The sequence below is a fragment of the Octopus sinensis genome, linkage group LG15, assembly GCF_006345805.1.
Source record: "Octopus sinensis linkage group LG15, ASM634580v1, whole genome shotgun sequence".
Taxonomy (NCBI): domain Eukaryota; kingdom Metazoa; phylum Mollusca; class Cephalopoda; order Octopoda; family Octopodidae; genus Octopus; species Octopus sinensis.
Window position 1 is genome coordinate 5,221,727 of NC_043011.1, and position 23,087 is coordinate 5,244,813.

The following is a 23,087-nucleotide window of genomic DNA, read 5'->3' on the forward strand; positions in this document are numbered from 1 at the left end:
ATATATACACACACAAATATTACACTCCATAGAATCATTACTAATCAGCCCCTTCATAGCTATACTTACACCCATTCATATTCCCTTCTCTGTTTTTTTCTTCTTCTTCTTCTCCTCTCTTCTTCATCATCATCATTATCTCATCATCGTCGTCTCATCACATCATCATCACCACCTTCTCCTTCTCCTCCTTCTTCTTCATCATCATCATTATCATCATCATCGTCGTCATAATCATCACCACCACCACCATCATCGTCATCTTCTCCTTCTCCTTCTCCTTCTTCTTCTACTTCTCCACCCCCTACCCCTTAACTTTGTCACTAATGTTTTTTAGTATAACACCTACGCTAATTCTATAAACAAGCCTGTCAATATAAATATTCTCCTGAATTGAACTGAGACTGCCAGCCGCCATGACCATTCAAAATACGACCATCAGGGCACTCCCAGATTCTCCCATCCCCCTTCCTCACCAGCCTTTCCTCTACTACCCTTCCAAGAACTCACAACGACCTCCGACACACAAGTGCAAACAAGGGAGTCAGAGAAAGGCAGAATGCCACTTAAATCTGAACACTACTATAGAAATATTCTTTTAAAAAAACTTTTCTTCTAATTTTTCTAAATTTAATTATTTAATCGTTACAGTTGAAAAGGTCTCAAAATGACCGAAACCGGTACTGAAATGTTCACTATAAAATTATCTTAGCATTTTCTATTTTTGACTTGTTTTTTCATATATATATATATATATATTGATATAATTGATAAGACAACAAAAGAATGAAAGAGAACTCGATATGTAAATAGAGGAATTTATCCGTAAATGTAATTCGTATTAATTATTCGGTAGCCATGATAAAACTCCAAGATTCGGAGGTCGGGGTGGAAATCCACGCCGCCATCTCTTCAGTTTCCCGACCGAGATGGCGGCGTGGATTTCCACCCCGACCTCCGAATCTCGGAGTTTTATCATGGCTACTGAATCATTGTCACATATTACATTTATAGATTATGTATGAAACACGCATTGAGTCGAAACAGGGGCAGCTGAAGAAGGGGAATGTTCCTTGTATTGTTTGTCTTGTACTCTGGGTTTTCGTTGTTAAAAAAAGTCCGTTTCCTTGTTTGATTTTATGTTTTCGTTTCTCGTTGTGTTCTACGTTCATTTGTGGTGTCCTGTACTCATAAGTGCATGTATATATACATATAGATGTAGGTATCTACATATATGTATGTATGTATGCATGATTTCCTTACACTCCCTTCCCCACAGCTTCACGAGGGAGGGAAGAAGGGGGAGAAGCAAACACAGGTGCAGGTGTGACCATGGACGCCAACTCCGCCGCCATCGACACACGAAAAATTATGCATTAAAATGGAATAAAAAATGATGTTAAATTATTTTTAAAATCGTAGACTCATATATATATACACACACACATATATATTCGTTTATCCCTTTATTGTTTTATTTGCTTCAGTCATTTGAATGTGGCCATACTGGAGCACCGTCTTTAGTTGAGAAAATTGACCCCGAGACATACTTTTGCCGAACCGCTAAATTATGGGGTCGTAAACACAACCAGCATTGGTTATCAAGCGATGTTTGAGTGGTGGACAAGTACAGACACAAACATATACATACATATATATATATATATATATATATATATATACATTCTATATTTAAGAGATGAGGTATTACGTGCATTATTTACAATTGACGGGTATTTGTTAATACAACGTTTTGGCTGATATATCCTCCAGCTTTCATTTCGAACCTGGGTTCTCATTCCTAAGGTATTTTTCAATGTTATTATTATCATTATTATTATTATTATTATTCAGGTCACTGGAATCGAACTCGGAATCTTGGGGATAGTGGCCCGCGCACTTAACCACTCCAATTATGGAGTGAATTTTAGGGCTTATAAATCTAATATTCTCCTATCCTTCCTTTATACTGGTTCCCATATGCTGTTCATATCTGCACTTGGTCTGCTTAAGAACTTGTATCCTAGCATATGTGCTGCTTCTTTTAGTTTTCGTATTTTCCAGTGGTGTTCGCTGTCTATTATTTTAACTTCATCCCACAGGGGGAGCTGGTCTCCATTTTTCCATACATGATCAGCTATACCTGATTTATCAATATCTCCTCGTGTCACAGCTTTGCAATGTTCCTCTACCCTTATTTTGAGGGGTGGCATGTTTCGCCTTTGTATAACCTACCACAGCTGCATGGGATGGAGTACACGCAGTCTTTGGTCATATTCTCTTCTATTGGTGGTTTTACAAGAAATAATATTTGTCTCTTTTTATAGAAACAAAAGGGTTTATAGAACTGCAAAAGAAGTTCTCAAATGTAAATGAGACTGTAGCAAGTAGCCATTTTAGCCATTTTGAAATACGGCGCCAATTGGCAATATGACGTAATGTCGTATTGCTGAAGAATTATTATTTTCGTTTTTTTCCACTGGTTAATATAACTGCTCATGTAAGGATTCTAAAAAGTTACGTAAAGAATATTTGTAATGATTTTCGATTCTTTAAAGTCAAGTTGAGCAGTTATAAAAACCCTGGATTTGGGAAAAAACTTTAGTATTTGTTGGATGTAACGAAACTCCATGACACTCACTCCTTTGAGACATTGGTGATTTTTCATGCCATGTGCAAAGAAAATCACAAGTCTATTTTGAATTGTTGATTCATCTATTAGTTAGCTTTATGAATTAGCTAGTGAATATATATAGTCTTACTTCTACACGACGAAAATTATCTTTCCTTTCACATGTACATAATATAAAATGTTATATTTATATAATAAAACTAATTAAGAAAATGTTTCTCTTCACGTTTGTTTTTCAACTGAGTATAAATAAATATTCATTTCTGTAATCATTAAATTATATTTTCTTCTAGCGGTTAAATGAACACGAAGAAAATATACATACATGTCGTTAATATTCATAGCGTTCCATAAGTATATTTCTCTAAGTGACGTTTTAATCATTATATACACCCTTACTTAAAAAGCCAAATAAAATAATCTATTTCCCAATAGAAAACAATAAATAGCATTACATTACTGTAACAAAACTAGTTAGAGAATATACTGTAATAATATAACCTAAGAGAAAGCTCAAGGTAGCTTAATACCGCTATAAGACGAAGAAAGAAGTAACATTAGATTTGAGTCAAGGTCTTGATATGTAACACCAAACCGCAAACATTTAATCACATAGGAATATCGCCATGGTCCTTAAACTCATGAAGAAATATATATACATAAAAACACAGAAGGTAAAAATATATATCCGAATCAAATACAAATAGAACGACCTATCAAAATATAAATAAAAACCCCAAAAATTTCGTGAATTGCTTTACGCATTTTTAGTGGTTTTTATTTATCTGATATTCATGTGATTAAATGTTTGAGGTGTTACATATAAGGTCGTTGACTCAAATCTATTTGTTTGTTCTGGCACGTGAAAATCATTCGAGCGAGATCGTTGGCAGTGCTGCTGCACTGGTTACCGTGTTGTTGGCACGTAAAAAAACCACTTGAGCGTGGCTGTTGCCTGCACCGCCTGACTGGCCCTCTCGGAGAAGTTGGCGTTAAGAAGGGCATCCAGTTGTAGAAATTCTGCCAGATCAGATTGGAGCCTGGTTCAGCCATCTGGTTCGCCAATCCTCAGTCAAATTGTCCAACCCATGCTAGCATGGAAAGCGGATGTTAAACGATGATGATGATATATACATAATATATATATACATATATATATATAATATATATGCATAATGTGTATAATATATATATATACATAATGTATATATATATAATATATATATATACATAATGTATATATACATATAATATATATATATACATATAATATATATACATAATGTATATATATATATGTATATACATAATATATATATATACATATACATAATATATATATATACATATACATAATATATATATATAACATATACATAATATATATATATACATATACATAATATATATATATACATATACATAATATATATATTACATATACATAATATATATATATATATATATATATATACATAATATATTATATATATATATATATATATTATATACATAATATATATATATATATATATACATAATATATATACATATACACATATATATATATACATATACATAATATATATATATACATATACATAATATACATATACATAATATATATATATACATATACATAATATACATTACATAATATATATATATCAATACATAATATACATATACATAATATATATATATACATATACATAATATATATATATACATTATATATATATACATATACATATATATATATATACATATATATATATATACATATATATACATATACATAATATATATATACATATACATAATATATATACATTATATATATATATATATATATATATATATACATAGACATAATATATATATATATACATAATATAATATATACATATACATAATATATATATACATATACATAATATATATATATATATATACACATAATATATATATATATATATATACATATACATAATATACACCACAACATATATATATATATATACATAATATATACACACACATATATATATATATATATATATATATACATAATATATACACATAATAATATATATATATATTACATATACATAAATATACACATAATATATATATATATACATATACTATACATAATATACACATAATATATATATATATATACATATACATAATATATACACATAATATATATATATATATATACATATACATAATATATATATATATATATATATATACATATATATATACATATACATAATATATATATATATTATATTATATATATATATATAATATATACATATACATAATATATATATATATATCATCATATCATCATCATCATTTAGCGTCCGTTTTCCATGCTAGCATGGGTTGGACGGTTCAACTGGGGTCTGGGGAGCCCGAAGGCTGCACCAGGCCAGTCAGATCTGGCAGTGTTTCTACAGCTGGATGCCCTCCTAACGCCAACCACTCCGAGAGTGTAGTGGGTGATTTTATGTGCCACCGACACAGGTGCCAGACGAGGCTGGCGAACGGCCACGCTCGGTGGTGTTTTTATGTGCCACCGACACAGGTGCCAGACGAGGCTGGCAGACGGCCACGCTCGGATGGTGTTTTTATGTGCCACCGACACAGGTGCCAGATGAGGCTGGCGGACGGCCACGATCGGATGGTGTTTGTTACGTCCCCAAAGCACGGAGGCCAGTCTATGCGGTACTGGCTACGGCCACGTTCGGATGATTTTCTTGTGTGCCACCGGCACTGGTACCACAAGATACAAATTCCATTTATGTTCATATTTTGATTTGTTTTGATTTGATTTGATTTGATTTTCACTTGCCTCAACAGGTCTTCACAAGTGTCACAAGAAGGAAGGTATGCATAGGTGGACTGTCTACGTCGCCGGGTCTTCGGATGGTGTCTTTATGTGCCACCGACACAGGTGCCAGATGTGGCTGGCGAACGGCTACGATCGGATGGTTTTCTTGTGTGCACCGGTACTGGAACCACAAAGATACAAATTCCATTGATGTTCATCTATTTTGATTTGGTTTGATTGATTTCACTTGCCTCAACAGGTCTTCACAAGTGTCACGCGTGTCACACACTTGCCTCAACAGGTCTCCACAAGTGTCACACACTTGCCTCTGCCTCAACAGGTCTTCACAAGTGTCACACACTTGCCTCAACAGGTCTTCACAAGTGTCATAAGAGGGAAGGTATGCACAGGTGGACTGACTACGTCGCCGGGTCTTCGGATGGTGTCTTTATGTGCCACCGGCACAGGTGCCAGATGAGGCTGGCGAACGGCCACGATCGGATGGTGTGTGTTGTGCCCACAGCACGGAGGCCAGTCGATGCGGTACTGGTTACGGCCACGTTTGGGTGGTTTTCTTGTGTGCCACCGGCACTGGTACCACAAAGAATACAATTCCACTGATGTTCATCTATTTTGATTTGTTTTGATTGATTTGATTTTCACTTGTCTCAACAGGTCTTCATAAGTGTCACAAGAAGGAAGGTATGCACAGGACTGACTACGTCCCCGGTCGGGGCCACGGGTTATGGCCTGACTAGTCTTGCCGGGTCTTCTCATGCACAGCATACTTCCATAGGTCTCGGTCTCTAGACATTTCCTTAGTGAGACCTAAAGTTCGAAGGTCGTGCTTCACCACCTCGTCCCAGGTTTTCCTGGGTCTACCTCTTCCACAGGTTCCCTCCACTGCTAGGGTGTAGCACTTTTGCACACAACTATCTTCAGCCTTTCTTGTCACATGACCATACCAGCGCAGCCGTCTCTCTTGCACGCCACAACTGACGCTTCTTAGGTTCAACTTTTCTCTCAAGAACTTACACTCTGACGATTATGAACACTGACATTACACATCCATCGGAGCATACTGGCTTCATTTCTTGCGAGCTTACGCATATCCTCAGCAGTCACGGCCCATGTTTCACTACCATGTAGCATGGCTGTACGTACACATGCATCATACAGTCTGCCTTTTACTCTGAGCGAGAGGCCTTTTGTCACCAGCAGGGGTAAGAGCTCTCTAAACTTTGCCCAGGCTATTCTTACTCTAGCAGTTACACTTTCAGCACACCCACCCCCGCTACTGACTTGGTCTCCTAGGTAGCGGAAGCTATCAACTACTTCTAGTTTGTCTCCCTGGAACGTGGCAGAAGTTGGTCTCTGCATATTTCCAGTGTTTATTGCTCCTGAGCATTTGCCACAGACAAAAACTATTTTCCTAGTTAGCCTTCCTTTGACATTGCTGCACCTCTTATGTGTCCATAGCTTACACTTGGTGCATCTTATAGAGTTTCTACCTACACCTTTTTTACAGATCGAGCAGGGCCATCTACCTGAAGGCGTTTGTGATTGATCTACCTTCCTACTTATTAGAACTTTGGTTTTGGCTAGGTTGATTCTAAGGCCCTTCGATTCTAATCCTTGTTTCCACACCTGAAACTTCTCCTCCAGTTCTGATAGTGACTCAGCAATTAGAGCAAGGTCATCAGCATAGAGGAGCTCCCAGGGGCAACCTGTCTTGAATTCCTCCGTTATTGCCTGGAGGACTATGATAAATAGGAGGGGACTGAGGACTGAACCTTGGTGGACCCCAACCTCTACCCGGAATTCTTCACTGTACTCGTTGCCAACCCTCACCTTACTAGCAGCGTCTCTGTACATGGCTTGCACAGCTCTCACCAACCATTCTTCTATCCCTAGTTTCCTCATTGACCACCAGATAAGGGACCGGGGGACCCTGTCAAAGGCTTTCTCCAAGTCAACAAAAGCCAGGTACAAGGGCTTATCTTTGGCTAGGTATTTCTCCTGCAGCTGTCTTACCAGGAATATAGCATCAGTAGTACTTTTCCCTGGCACGAACCCAAACTGCATATCATCTAAGGTAACTCTCTCTCTAATTAGTTGGGCTACAACCCTCTCCGTAACCTTCATTACCTGATCCAGCAGCTTGATGCCCCTGTAGTTATTTGTCTCTAGGGCGTCGCCTTTACCTTTGTAGCAGTTGACTATTATGCTGCTACACCAGTCATTGGGTATGACCCCCTCGTGTATCACCTGGTTAACTATACGGGTGACTAAGCTATAGCCGACACCACCAGATATTTTGAGCATCTCTGCAGTAATTCCTGATGGGCCTGGGGCTTTCCCTGTTTTCATGCTTCTAATTGCCTTATCTACTAAGGAACTGTTAACTCGGATTGCTGGTCCCTCTGTGGGTCGACATTCGGCAGACTCTCTTTATCCCATTCATTTTCCTCATTCAGCAACCTTCATAGTGGCGTCTCCAAGCTTCTCTCCTTGCATCCTCATTTAACGCAAGTGAACCATCCTCCATGCGAACACATTTCTCTCCTACCACGTCACGATTCTCTCTCACACACTGTCTTGCAACACGAAATACCTCAAGTCTTTCATCCTCACGACGCAGGACATTGGCAAATTTTTCCTTATCTGCCTCCCCTCTGGCTAGATAGACCTGTCTCCTGGCTTCCCTTCTGGCAGACTGATACACTTCCCTGCTACCACCGTTCTTCCAGGCCTTCCAAGCCTGTTTCTTTTGTCTAATAGCCCTGTCAACAATATTGTTCCACCACCACGTTTTTTGGGTCTTAAGGGGACTTTGCACCAGCCACAGATCTGGTCAGCGGCTTTCAGCAGGTTGTCCCTCAGAAGCGTCCAGTTGTCTTCTACCCCATGCGTAGCTATACTCCCTTCCATTTCGTCTAAGGCTTCAAATAACATATCTCTAAATCTCTGTCCATTCGCAGGGTCTTTAAGCTTCCAGACCCTTCTTCTCCATGTTGGTCGTCTTCTAGTCGCCCTCTTGTCCTGATCCTAAAGTCACTAACTACCAGTCTATGTTGTGGGGTGCATTCTTCACCTGGAAGGTTTTGGCATTTATAAGCAGCCATCTTTCCCTTTTTCTGGCAAGGATGTAGTCGATTTGGCTAGTGCTGGCCCGATCGGTAGGTGACCAGGTGGCTTGTCGGTTTCCTGAAGTTAGTGTTGCAAATCATAAGACTATTCGCATCGCAGAACTCCAGCAGCCTGGTTCCCTCCTCGTTGCGGGAACCATAACCGTAGCCTCCATGCACGCCATGGAAGCCCCCAGCACGTCGTCCAACATGCCCATTGAAGTCACCAGCCACAAGAGAAGGTCCCTGTCGTTCGTCAATGATGTGGTCTGCAGTAGGGTGTCATAGAAACAGTCTTTCTGTCCATCAGGTAGCCCTGGCTGAGGGGCATAGGCCGATATAATAGTTGCTAAACTATGGTGGAGCACTAATCTAATCTTAATTATTCTGTCACTTACTCTGACTACCTCGATTACCTTATCTACCCATTTTTCGGCGATAAGCATGCCACACCCCCGACTCCGTCAGTATTCCCAGCCCAGAAAATCTTGTACCTCTGTCCTTTGCCTGTGAGGAACCTAGCAGAACCTCCTCTCCACCTCACTTCTTGAATGCAGCATACATCAACCCACCTCCGTTCAAGCAATTCAACTATCTCGCCAGATCTGCCTTTCAGTGTGCCGACGTTGAGGGTGCCAACCCTGAGGCTGTGGGTGGGGGTGGAAGTGGTATTGGTCCTAATAGCGTCATGTACCTGAAAAGAAAACTCGCGTTTGGCAGTATTCATAGACAAACAATGGAACTTAAGTTCAAACCTCGTATACAACACTAAACATATCTTGCAATGACTGACCACTACCTTTTATGGAAGGAGGTGGGGGTGGCGTAAGACTTTGAGTGTATAAGGGAGACAAGGATGAGAAAAATTTAGGACTTCCTGTACCGGTGGTGGGGGTGGGAGGGCGGGTGCACCGCGAAAACCGGGCGGCAGCCATTCCTTTCTTAGGAGAGAAATAGTTATTAGTAGCTATAAATAAATACCTAAATTTTGCCTAATCTATGGGAGAAGCGTGGACGATAAGGAGCTATAAATTATAAATACATTTATTCTATATCTACGAGGCGTGAGACTGATCGATAAAATAAAATAAAATTAGGGGCAAGCTTTAAGATTAAATATATATTTAACACAAGACATGAGACAACGATATATAATTAAGATGAACTATAGAATTATATGTACATATAAAAAGACACAAGGCGTGAGGCTAAATTTCACAAGTCATAACAATAATACTAATAGAGATAAAACAGGGCTAACTAAAAGATCAGATCAGTTGCAGATAGTTAAGTAGGTACACGGGTTGAAATTAAATATAGATTGCTTAGCTTGGATTCATATTTCGTATTTCGTATTTTTCGTAGGGAGTCGGATACCAGTCTGAATTCAAGTGAGGCCGTTGAAATCAGTCGCTGGTTTATATGCATATAGGGTGGCGGAGAGAGGGGCCGAATGGCGATCGAAAGAGATATAAGACAATTGAAGAGGAACGGGGGGGGGGGGTCGTGGCCCACCAAGAATCGGCCGGCAGCCATTCCTTTCTTAGGAGAGAAATAGTTATTAGTAGCTATAAATAAATACCTAAATTTTGCCTAATCTATGGGAGAAGCGTGGACGATAAGGAGCTATAAATTATAAATACATTTATTCTATATCTACGAGGCGTGAGACTGATCGATAAAATAAAATAAAATTAGGGGCAAGCTTTAAGATTAAATATATATTTAACACAAGACATGAGACAACGATATATAATTAAGATGAACTATAGAATTATATGTACATATAAAAAGACACAAGGCGTGAGGCTAAATTTCACAAGTCATAACAATAATACTAATAGAGATAAAACAGGGCTAACTAAAGGATCAGATCAGTTGCAGATAGTTAAGTAGGTACACGGGTTGAAATTAAATATAGATTGCTTAGCTCGGATTCATATTTCGTATTTCGTATTTTTCGTAGGGAGTCGGATACCAGTCTGAATTCAAGTGAGGCCGTTGAAATCAGTCGCTGGTTTATATGCATATAGGGTGGCGGAGAGGGGCCGAATGGCGATCGAAAGAGATATAAGACAATTGAAGAAGAGGAACGGGGGGGGGTCGTGGCCCACCAAGAATCGGCCGGCAGCCATTCCTTTCTTAGGAGAGAAATAGTTATTAGTAGCTATAAATAAATACCTAAATTTTGCCTAATCTATGGGAGAAGCGTGGACAATAAGGAGCTATAAATTATAAATACATTTATTCTATATCTACGAGGCGTGAGACTGATCGATAAAATAAAATAAAATTAGGGGCAAGCTTTAAGATTAAATATATATTTAACACAAGACATGAGACAACGATATATAATTAAGATGAACTATAGAATTATATGTACATATAAAAAGACACAAGGCGTGAGGCTAAATTTCACAAGTCATAACAATAATACTAATAGAGATAAAACAGGGCTAACTAAAGGATCAGATCAGTTGCAGATAGTTAAGTAGGTACACGGGTTGAAATTAAATATAGATTGCTTAGCTCGGATTCATATTTCGTATTTCGTATTTTTCGTAGGGAGTCGGATACCAGTCTGAATTCAAATGAGGCCGTTGAAATCAGTCGCTGGTTTATATGCATATAGGGTGGCGGAGAGGGGCCGAATGGCGATCGAAAGAGATATAAGACAATTGAAGAGGAACGGGGGGGGGGGGTCGTGGCCCACCAAGAATCGGCCGGCAGCCATTCCTTTCTTAGGAGAGAAATAGTTATTAGTAGCTATAAATAAATACCTAAATTTTGCCTAATCTATGGGAGAAGCGTGGACGATAAGGAGCTATAAATTATAAATACATTTATTCTATATCTACGAGGCGTGAGACTGATCGATAAAATAAAATAAAATTAGGGGCAAGCTTTAAGATTAATATATATTTAACACAAGACATGAGACAACGATATATAATTAGATGAACTATAGAATTATATGTACATATAAAAAGACACAAGGCGTGAGGCTAAATTTCACAAGTCATAACAATAATACTAATAGAGATAAAACAGGGCTAACTAAAGGATCAGATCAGTTGCAGATAGTTAAGTAGGTACACGGTTTGAAATTAAATATAGATTGCTTAGCTCGGATTCATATTTCGTATTTCGTATTTTTCGTAGGGAGTCGGATACCAGTCTGAATTCAAGTGAGGCCGTTGAAATCAGTCGCTGGTTTATATGCATATAGGGTGGCGGAGAGGGGCCGAATATATATATATACATATACATAATATATATATATATATATATATATATATATATTACATATACATATACATAATATATATATTATAATATATATATATATACATACATAATATATATATATATATATATATATATATATAATACATATACATATACATAATATATATATATATATATATATATATATATACATATACATATATATATATATATATATAATATATATACATATATATATATATATATATATATATATATATATATATATATATATATTATATATATATATATATATATATATATATATATATATATACATATACATAATATATATATATATATATATATACATATACATAATATATATATATATTATATATATACTATACATAATAATATATATATATATATATATATATATATATATATATATATATATTATGTATATGTATATATATATATATATATATATATATATACATATACATAATATATATATATATTATATATATATATATATAAATATATATATTATATACATATACATATATATATATATACAAATATACATTATTATACATTATATATATACATAATATATATAAATATATATACATACATATGTGTGTGTGTGGATGCACAATGGCCCTGTGGTTAGGGCAGTGGACTCGCGGTTTCGATTCCAAGATCGGGCATTGTGTGTTTATTGAGCGAAAACACTTAAAGCTCCATGAGGCTCCAGCTGGCTGTGGTGGCGAACCTTGCTGTAATCTTTCACCACAACTTTCTCTCACTCTTTCTTCCTATTTCTGTTGTACCTGTATTTCAAAGGGCCAGCCTTGTCACACACTGTGTCACGCTGAATCTCCCCGAGAACTACGTTAAATGTACACGTGTCTGTGGAGTGCTCAGCCACTTGCACATTAATAAATGAGTTGCGATGTCACTGGTGCCAAGCAGTATCGGCCTTTGCCTTTCCCTTGGAGTGGACTGGGGAGGCTGGTATGCATGGGCAACTGCTGGTCTTCCATAAACAACATTGCCCAGACTTGTGCCTTGGAGGGTATCTTTCTAGGTGCAATCTCATGGTCATTCATGACCGAAGGGGGTCACAACAACAATATATACATATATATATATATATATATATATGTATACACATACATACATAATATATATAAATATATATACATAATATATATATGTGTAAGCATGTATATATGTGAGAGAATAGTTTCAGTATTAACAGTGAAAGTATTAAATTGTATGTATCTCACATTACTATAGAGATGTTATTCTTTCAGTTTTGACAAGTGATACTAAAAGTGTGTAAGAGGTAAGAGATTGGCCCAGGCACACATTGCGCAAGAAGCTGAAGATTATTTGGGCCCTTGATACTGCATTGACCCTAAGTAAGGCATGTGTAAAATTTGTCCTGCGGTCGATTTGCTCGACTAAATGCGGTGCTCCAGCATGGCCACAGTCAAATGACTGAAACAAGTAACAGAGAGAGAGATCCTGCATGAAATTGCTTTTCAACATTATTCACATCTTTACTTATTTTCATTTATTATTATTCTTAGCATTGTTTATGAAAATATTTACCACAGTATCCTCAGACCAACCAAAGCCTTGTGAGTGGATTTGGTAGACGGAAACTGAAAGAAGCCCGTCGTATATATGTATATATATATATGCGTGTGTGTGTTTGTGTGTCTGTGTTTGCCCACCTAGCATTGCTTGACAACCGATGCTGGTGTGTTTATGTCCCCGTTACTTAGCGGTTCGGCAAAAGAAACCGATAGAATAAGTACTGGGCATACAAAAGAATAAGTTCCGGGGTTGAGTTGCTCGATTAAAGGCGGTGCTCTAGCATGGCCACAGTCAAATGACTGAAACAAGTAAAAGAGTAAAAGAGAGAGTATCAACTATTTTCTAAAGGTTGTCCTCACATATGCCCACAAAACAATAGACAAAAGAAGTTTATTAAGATTTAATTTTATTAAAATGAATATAGCAACAAAGATATTATGTTAGTTGGATTAAAGTCAGGTAGAAGTAGAGCATACACACATTCTTATAGAGCTGATTGGAGTAATAAAAGAATAATAATATAAGGTTTTTAATCTGTTTGACACATTTGAATAAGAAGATAGCTTTTAATTATTTTCAGCATCAAAAAAGTGGATCATGGTAGAAGCTTTAGTTGTTCTCTGTTACTTCAATGACACCGTCATCCTGGGTTGAAGGGTCATTTTGCTGCAAAGAAATCAAAAGTTGAAAGTTAATAAAATGGCTTTATTTTCGACAATGTTAAAAGGTCCTAAATTTTAAAAGGATAGAATTCTAAGTTGAGAAGTTGTGGTATTCATACCAAAGCCATGCCCTCTGAACGGACAATGCAGGCTTAGCTTATCCACACTGAAACTGTAAATATCTCCAATTTATCATCATCACTGGCACAGGCTTGGCTGTGTGCTAAGAAGTTTGCTTCCCAATCACGTGGTTCCGGGTTCAGTCCCACTGCGTGGCACCTTGGGCAAGTGTCTTCTACTATAGTCTTGGGCTGACCAAAGCCTTGTGAGTGGATGTCGTAGATAGAAACTGAAAGAAGCCCATCGTGTGTGTTTATGACTGTGTTTGTCCCACCACCACCGCTTGGCAAGCGGTGGTGGTGTGTTTATGATGTTTTACAGTAAGGATGCCTTTCCTTGTTGCCAACACTCACCTGTTTCAAAAAAAGCAAGGTCATATTTCTCATAGCTAGTTTTTTGCTGAAGATTGGAAACAGACTACATTGCTTGTATGAGGATGATGCTCATTTGCGACAAACATGTGATAGCTAGACAAGGGTACACATAAACATATGCACACATATACACTTTGTTCTATCTTTGGAAGATCATTACACCAATAGTAAACACATGCACTGGTTCAATTTCACTTCTTTATTACTAGTTATTTAACCAATCAATTGATCATTTGCATAATCAGTCAATACATAAATACACACACACATACATACATATATATATATGACAAGCTTCTTTCAGTTTTCATCTACCAAATACACTCATAAGGATTTGGTCAGCCTGTGGCTATTTCAGAAGACACTTGCCTAAAGTGCTATGTACAGGGACTGAACCCAAAACTACACGGTTGGGAAGCAAACTTCTTAACTACACAGCCATACCTGTACCAATATAAAAATGCCAATTTAATGCATAACATGCAATATATAATTTCAGAAAAGGCTAATACCCCAATGTTAGACAAGCCCAATTTTTCATTGCCCTTCACTTCCAAAGTATATTACAAACCACCACCACTTTTCCCACAGGTTGAACAAGACTTCTTGGAGCAGTATTCTATAGCCAGATGGCCTTTCTGATGCCAACCCTTACTTCTTTCCAAGCAAATTCCTTTATTCTATGCTTTTAATGTCGAACCACAGAGTTGTTGAATTTTGTTTATGCATGACATAAACACATCACCATCATCCAAGTGATGTCACTGTGAAAATACACACACACACACACACCACACACACACACACACACACAGAGGCATGTCTATCTTTTACTTGTTTCAGTTGTTGGACTGCAACCATGCTGGGGCACTACTTTGAACGGTTTAGTTGAATAAATCAACTCCTGTACCTATTCTCCAAGTCTGGTTCTTATTTATTTCAGCCTCTTTAACTAAACTACTAATTCATAGGGATGTAAACAAACCAACACCAGTTGTCAAGCAATGGCTGGAGAACAAACACAAAGCCATACACAGACTCACTGGACCCAAATGAGGACCGACAAGTCTTAACATTTAACTCTTAATCCTTCCAAATACACACACCGCATTTATTGAGGAGGTAGTTCAGGTAAAGAAAAACTGAAATACTGACCATGGGAATTGACGTAGTATCCGTCATGGTCATCGTTTTGATGCTCCCTTTTCCATGTTTGTGTGGGTCAGAGAGAGTTTAAGGCAGACCTTTCTACAGCCAGGTGCCCTTCCTATTGCCCAGCACCACCTCTTTCCATACAAAGTGATTGTCTCCATGACCAGACATGTTTACACAGTCAATTGGCGATGAATGTCATTCATTTATAATAACGATGTGCTGTCAAGCCAAGGAGACACAAAAACATACTCACACACACACACACAGACCCTCATACACATGACAAGCTTGTTTCAGTTTCCATTTACTGGATCCACTTACAAGGCTATAGTAGAAGACATTTGCCCCCAAAATGTCTTTACCCAGAACCATGTGGTTAGGGAACAAGCATCTTAACCATACAGCCATTGCTGTGCCTACATAAAAGTAAATATCCTGTACTGTGAAAATATTTGTCATGGTAACACCTTTTGTTAACAGTTTACCTTATTAATGTTTACTGCCAACCAACTATTTTACTCAAGGTAAATTGCCTGATTCATACCTTTTTCTAAATAAACTTCAATCGACAGGCTGAAAATGTACAGTTTAGATTGCTAAACCACACATTTTCAGCTTGTCAAAAGCTTACCATTTCTCTATGATATTCGCCACATAAAACCTAATACAGTAGACCCTCGCAGTACAGGTGCCCCATTGCACGAGTAATTTGCTGTACAAGCCGAGACTCGTGTGAATTTTTGTTTTGAAGTATGAGCGGAAATCTGCAGTATAGGTGCAGGAGTGGCTGTGTGGTAAGTAGCTTGCTTACCAACCACATGGTTCCAGGTTCAGTCCCACTGCGTGGCACCTTGGGCAAGTGTCTTCTACTATAGCCTCGGGCCGACCAAAGCCTTGTGAGTGGATTTGGTAGACGGAAACTGAAAGAAGCCCATCATACATATTCATATATATATATATATATATGTGTGTGTGTGTGTGTGTGTGCGTGTATGTTTGTGTATCTGTGTTTGTCCCCCTAGCATCGCTTGACAATTGATGCTGGTGTGTTTACGTCCCCGTCACTGAGCAGTTCGGCAAAAGAGACCGATAGAATAAGTACTGGGCTTACAGAGAATAAGTCCCGGGGTTGAGTTGCTCGATTAAAGGCGGTGCTCCAGCATGGCCGCAGTCAAATGACTGAAACAAGTAAAAGAGTAAAGAGTAAAGAGAGAGTACGAGCACACAAATCATCTCATCTTAAAAATAATTTGGTTAATAAAACCAGTTTACATATTTCTTTTTGCATTCTCTTTTTTTTTATAATTGTCATTTTACTTGTTACTACACCTTTTCTGTTTTAAAACCCATAAAAAATTATTTTTGAGTGGTTTTGCAGGGCTGAAACAGATTAATTATATTTTAGTTAATTTCAATGGGGAAAATTGATTTGTAAAACAAGTAAATTGTAAGATGAGCTCGGTCATGTAACAAATTAAACTTGTACTGCAAGGTATCACTGTAGTTATTTTCTTTTACTATTTCATTCTGAAACGTAAACTGTCACTTTTAAAAGTCAGTCTGTCATCACATACGGACACAACAACCCACCAAAACACCAACCACTACAACTACTAGTCTGTCATTCTTAACCCTTTAGGGTTTAAACCGGCTGTATACTTAGCGGTTTGGCAAAAGAGGACGATAAAATAAGTACCAGCTTAACAAAAAAATAAGTAAAAATTCTTAAAGGCAGTGCTCCAGTATGGCCTCAGTCTAATGACTGAAACAAGTAAAAGATAAAAAATAGAAGATAAAAATCAAAAACCCATCCAAAACAAAAAGAGAAACATGCTCAGTTAACCATGCTGCACACTGAGTCAATAGGAAGCTTCTATGCTGTTCCACAACCAGTTAGAAATAGTAGCAAAATCTTCCTCAAAATCAGACTGCCTTTTTTGCCAAGGTAAAAGGTCAGTACTCTGATCCTTTTAATGGCCTCTGTGAGTGGTGGGTAGAAAATAGAAAGTTATCCACAGTCTGGCAACATGACCTGAAATACGCTTGCAATGGAATGGATTCCATTAAAACTAGTGATGCCAAAGGCCAAGTGGTGATGTTAGACTTGGCACCAGATTATGACTAGCATCATTAAAACTAGTGAATTCCATTAAAACTAGTGATGCCAAGGGCCAAGTGGTGATGTTAGACTTGGCACCAGATTATGACTAGCACCATTAAAACTAGTGAATTCCATTAAAACTAGTGATGCCAAGGGCCAAGTGGTGATGTTAGACTTGGCACCAGATTATGACTAGCACCATTAAAACTAGTGGATTCCATTAAAACTAGTGATGCCAAGGGCCAAGTGGTGATGTTAGACTTGGCACCAGATTATGACTAGCACCATTAAAACTAGTGGATTCCATTAAAACTAGTGTTGCCAAGGGCCAAGTGGTGATGTTAGACTTGGCACCAGACTATGACTAGCACCATTAAAACTAGTGATGTCAAAGGCCAAGTGGTGATGTTAGACTTGGCACCAGATTATGACTAGCACCATTAAAACTAGTGAATTCCATTAAAACTAGTGATGCCAAGGGCCAAGTGGTGATGTTAGACTTGGCACCAGATTATGACTAGCACCATTAAAACTAGTGAATTCCATTAAAACTAGTGATGCCAAGGGCCAAGTGGTGATGTTAGACTTGGCACCAGATTATGACTAGCACCATTAAAACTAGTGAATTCCATTAAAACTAGTGATGCCAAGGGCCAAGTGGTGATGTTAGACTTGGCACCAGATTATGACTAGCACCATTAAAACTAGTGGATTCCATTAAAACTAGTGATGCCAAGGGCCAAGTGGTGATGTTAGACTTGGCACCAGATTATGACTAGCACCATTAAAACTAGTGGATTCCATTAAAACTAGTGATGCCAAGGGCCAAGTGGTGATGTTAGACTTGGCACCAGATTATGACTAGCACCATTAAAACTAGTGGATTCCATTAAAACTAGTGTTGCCAAGGGCCAAGTGGTGATGTTAGACTTGGCACCAGACTATGACTAGCACCATTAAAACTAGTGATTCCATTAAAACTAGTGATGTCAAGGGCCAAGTGGTGATGTTAGACTTGGCACCAGATTATGACTAGCACCATTAAAACTAGTGGATTCCATTAAAACTAGTGATGTCAAGGGCCAAGTGGTGATGTTAGACTTGGCACCAGATTATGACTAGTACCAAAGAACAGGAATGGTCCTACTAATATGTTTCAATGTGGTTTCAGTCAAGTGGTATTTCATTCACTATGCTTTTGTCAAGCTTAGACTATGGTAGAAGATGCTTTTAGGGAGTACCATGCAATGCTATAGAACTCAAAACCACAATGTCGTGACGTGAACTTCTTAACCATACAGTCACACTTGCATCTATAGCATGCAAGTGCAAGTTATGTATATGCAGATGTTAGAGCATGTGTATGTAAGTATACATGTGTGCAGGTATATGTATGTGTGCATGTATGTATATAGAGGTGAGAGTGCATGTGTGCATATGTATATGTGCATCTGTGAGTATATCTATGTATGCATGTGTGTGTGTGTTGTGTGTGTGTGTGTGTGTGTGTGTGTGTGTTGTGTGTGTGTGTGTTGAGAGGGTTTAAGAAATTGACACCAGCTTAGAAAAATCTCTCATAACACACAATTTTTATTATAAAATGAGTCAGAATTGAGGTAATAGTATCCATACCGTTTGTGGAATATCCCACACATACATACATGCATACACACACACAAACACACAAACAAACAAACAAACAAATTGCAGTTTCATAAAGAAACAACACAATAAAACTATATATTCCATGAGAAACTAACATCTTTCCCAAATCAATTCACAGACTTTGAAGAATCCTCACAACACCAATATAAACAGAAACTTATTTGGGAAAATTTATTACTTTACAAAATATTTCTTTTGAACAGAAATAAAAAAAATATTACAGCTTTTTAATGAGAAATTCTACCGGTAAAAATAATGTATATTTTCCTTTCTTTCTTTTATCAACAATACTTTAAAAAATGTCAGAAGCTAATTTTCAATAAAATGACTCAAATGGCAAGGACTGGCTTTGTTAAAACATGCTGGTGTGGACAGGAGGGAAGGAGGAAGAAAAGTAGGCATGAGAGGAAAGCTTTCAAAAGTCCTCTTTCTCTCTTAAATTCTTTTCATAGTCTCAACATAGAATTCCCAACAACATTTGTCATTTATGTCAATGAAATGACAGAATGTAATGCTGAAAAATTAAACAATTTGTCAATTTGAACAGGAGACATCATCATCATCATCATTGTTCGACCGTGGTCGAGACAATGGAATTTACTATGCTACGCCAGGCTTCATGGTCCATCATAGCATTACGGAGGTTCTGTTGCTGAATGCCTGTATCCCTAGAGATTACATCAGGGTAGGAGAGTGTGCGCCCTCTGGTATTGTGAGCAGATGGCTTCCAGAGAAGAAGAGTAGAAATTACCTCTTGTTCAGCTCTACAACAATGTCCAGCAAACTGGACTCTCCTACCTTTCACAAGAGATGACACAGGAGGTAGTTTCCCATATATTTGCATTTTGGTTGGATGACACTTCCACGAGAGACATAGTACTCATAGCTAGCAGTTTCATGTCTTCATCTATCCTCTTTCCTTAGCACACCATCATATTTTTGAGAGACAAGAATAAATATCTAGGTGAGATTTTCGTGCAATTGATGTATGTTCTAAATGGTCTTAAGTTAGGGGCTTGATGAAAAGAAACATAAAAACAGAAGAGATAGTTCACAGAGCATTTTCCTTTTCTTTAGGAAAGAAGGGTTGGGTATATGCTCATAAATCTTCTATCTTATACTTATTTTGGTCATTCAACTGCAGCCATGCTGGGGCATCGACTTGAAGGAATTTAACCAAACAAATTGATCCAAGTATTTTTAGATATATTTTAAAGATAGTATCAGCGTCACTTTACTGGCACTCGAGTCCCGTGCTAGTAGGGTATTAAGAGCACCAGCTAAGCGAGATCGTTGCCAGAGCGGCTATCTGGCCTTCGTGCCGGTGGCACATAAAAGACACCGTTCGAGCGTGATCGTTACCAGCATCGCCTTACTGGCACCCGTGCCGGTGGCGTGTGTAAAAGATTCGAGCGAGGTCGTTGCCAGTGCCGCCTGATTGGCCCCGTGCCAGTGACACGTAAAAAGCACCCACTACACTCTCGGAGTGGTTGGCGTTAGGAAGGGCATCCAGCTGTAGAAACTCTGCCAGATCAAGACTGAAGCCTGGTGCAGCTATCTGGTTCACCAGACCTTAGTCAAAATCATCCAACCCATGCTAGCATGGAAAGCGGACGTTAAACGATGATGATGAGTACTTATTCTGTCAGGCCTGTTTACCAAGTTACTAAGTTATGAACATGTAATCAAACCAACACCCGTTGTCAAGCAGTGTGGGGGGGGGGAACAAACACACACACACACTAATGGCAGGCTTCTTTCAGATCCCTTCTACCAAATCCACTCGTAAGGATTTGGCCAGCCCTGGGCTATAATTGAAGATATTTGCTACCCAGGACCATACGGCTGAAAAGCAAACTTCTCACCACACAACCATGCCTGTGCCTATATATTTTACCCAACCTTTCTCCCGAATTGACTGAAACCCTCCTTCCAAGAATTTATCATCAATGCACACATCGCAGTGTGGTGAGACACATCAAAGTTTACGGCCATATCACTTTGAAAACACCGGTTCTTGTCTGATCACTGAAGTTAAGCAAAGTTGAGCCTAGTTAGTACTTAGATGGGTGACCTCTTGGGAAGCCTAGGTGCTGTAAACGTAAAAAAAGGCGACGAGCTGACAGAATTGTTAGCACATTGGGTGAAATGCGTAGCCGTATTTCGTCTGCCACTACGTTCTGAGTTCTAATTCCGCTGAGGTCGACTTTGCTTTTCATCCTTTCAGGGTCGATTAAATAAATACCAGTTACGCACTGGGGTCAATGTAATCAACTTAATCTGTTTGTCTGTCCTCTCTGTGTTTAGCCCCTTGTGGGTAGTAAAGAAATAGGTATTTTGGGTGCTGAAGTTGAATGTAAGAACAGGGCACTGAGTCAGGTGATATAGAATCAGCACTTAACAAATCTGAGTTGCAAAGACCACTGGAGTAGTTATATATTATAGAAAAGACAGAAGATATGGTAAACTGTCAGGCCACGGTTGTAGCAGCAGTGGAAAAAAACAGGACAGAGAGCACACAGTTGGATTGTGTGTCTGTATTTCACTTGACCTGAAAATATGGACATGGTAAACCGTTTTGATTAAGGAACAAAGTATTTTTGAGTGTGTACAGCATTTCAATGATTAAGATGATTGATATAAATTATATACAACATTTACAAGCAATAATCTAGGATATAATAAAAAGAGCACAGCCACTTCTATTGCAACCATTTATCTGTGTAGCCACCATACTCCCAATTTGTGCAGAGATAATGCAACTGAATATAGCATGGAAAACAAGTATATTTGGGAACAATTCAAATGATTTGCTTAAAAATTGCGAAGGTTGTTCTCTGCACTGCATCTCTGAAACCAGAAACTGGAATGAATGTTGCAAGACATTCTGCAAATTCATCAACTTAATGTTCTATTTATCATCATCATCATTTAACATCCATGTTCTGTGCTAGCATGGGTTGGATAGTTTGATAGGATCTGAGGGTCTAAGGACCGCATCATGCTCCAGTGTCTGCTTTGGCAGGGTTTCTAAAGCTGGATGCCCTTCCTAATGCCAACCACTTTACAGAGTGCAGGGGGGGGGCGTTTTTGTGCTGCCAGCACAAGTGAAGTCCCCATACAGCTCATGAGACTACAAAAGTCATGGAGGATGGGGTGGAGAACAGAAAGGCGATGAGGAGGGTATAGAGTATAGAGGAGCTATTTGGTTACTCACCTTTAGGAGAAAGAGCATGAATATCAGTCTCCTGAGAGTAGATGAATAGGGGACAGTTGGACTAGGGTGGTGCAATTTGAAGGAGTATATAGGGGAAATAGGAGATGGGAAAGAGGTAGGCCTTAACGATTTATCATTAATAAAAAGACTTAACTGGAGATTTAAGGTCTGTTAAGACCCGGCAGTGGTTGGTGAAAAAGCTCTTTGCTTTGCCTTTCAAAATTTCTCTCAGAAACTTTTAAATTTACATGCATTACTAAGTCAGTGAACAAGATGTAATAATAGAAATAAGAAATGAGAATTCATGGACAACTTCTAAGATATGATTTTCTAATATCCTTTA

The 23,087-nt window shown here is 37.9% G+C and overlaps 1 protein-coding gene and 1 non-coding gene across 2 annotated transcripts in view; one reads left to right on the top strand and one right to left on the bottom strand.

Annotated features, from left to right (window-relative positions):
• Nucleotides 1–13,859: 13,859 nt before the first annotated feature.
• LOC115219906 (cysteine dioxygenase type 1) overlaps nt 13,860–23,087 on the bottom strand; it is a 72,610-nt gene continuing 63,382 nt past the window's right edge. Inside the window, exon 4 of the mRNA XM_029790215.2 lies at nt 13,860–14,116. Coding sequence (XP_029646075.1) covers nt 14,060–14,116 — 57 coding nt within the window. The 3' untranslated portion in view covers nt 13,860–14,059. The remainder of the gene's footprint in view (nt 14,117–23,087) is intronic.
• LOC115220021 lies at nt 21,511–21,629 on the top strand. The gene has a single exon (XR_003882411.1). It is a non-coding gene; the product is annotated as a 5S ribosomal RNA (ribosomal RNA).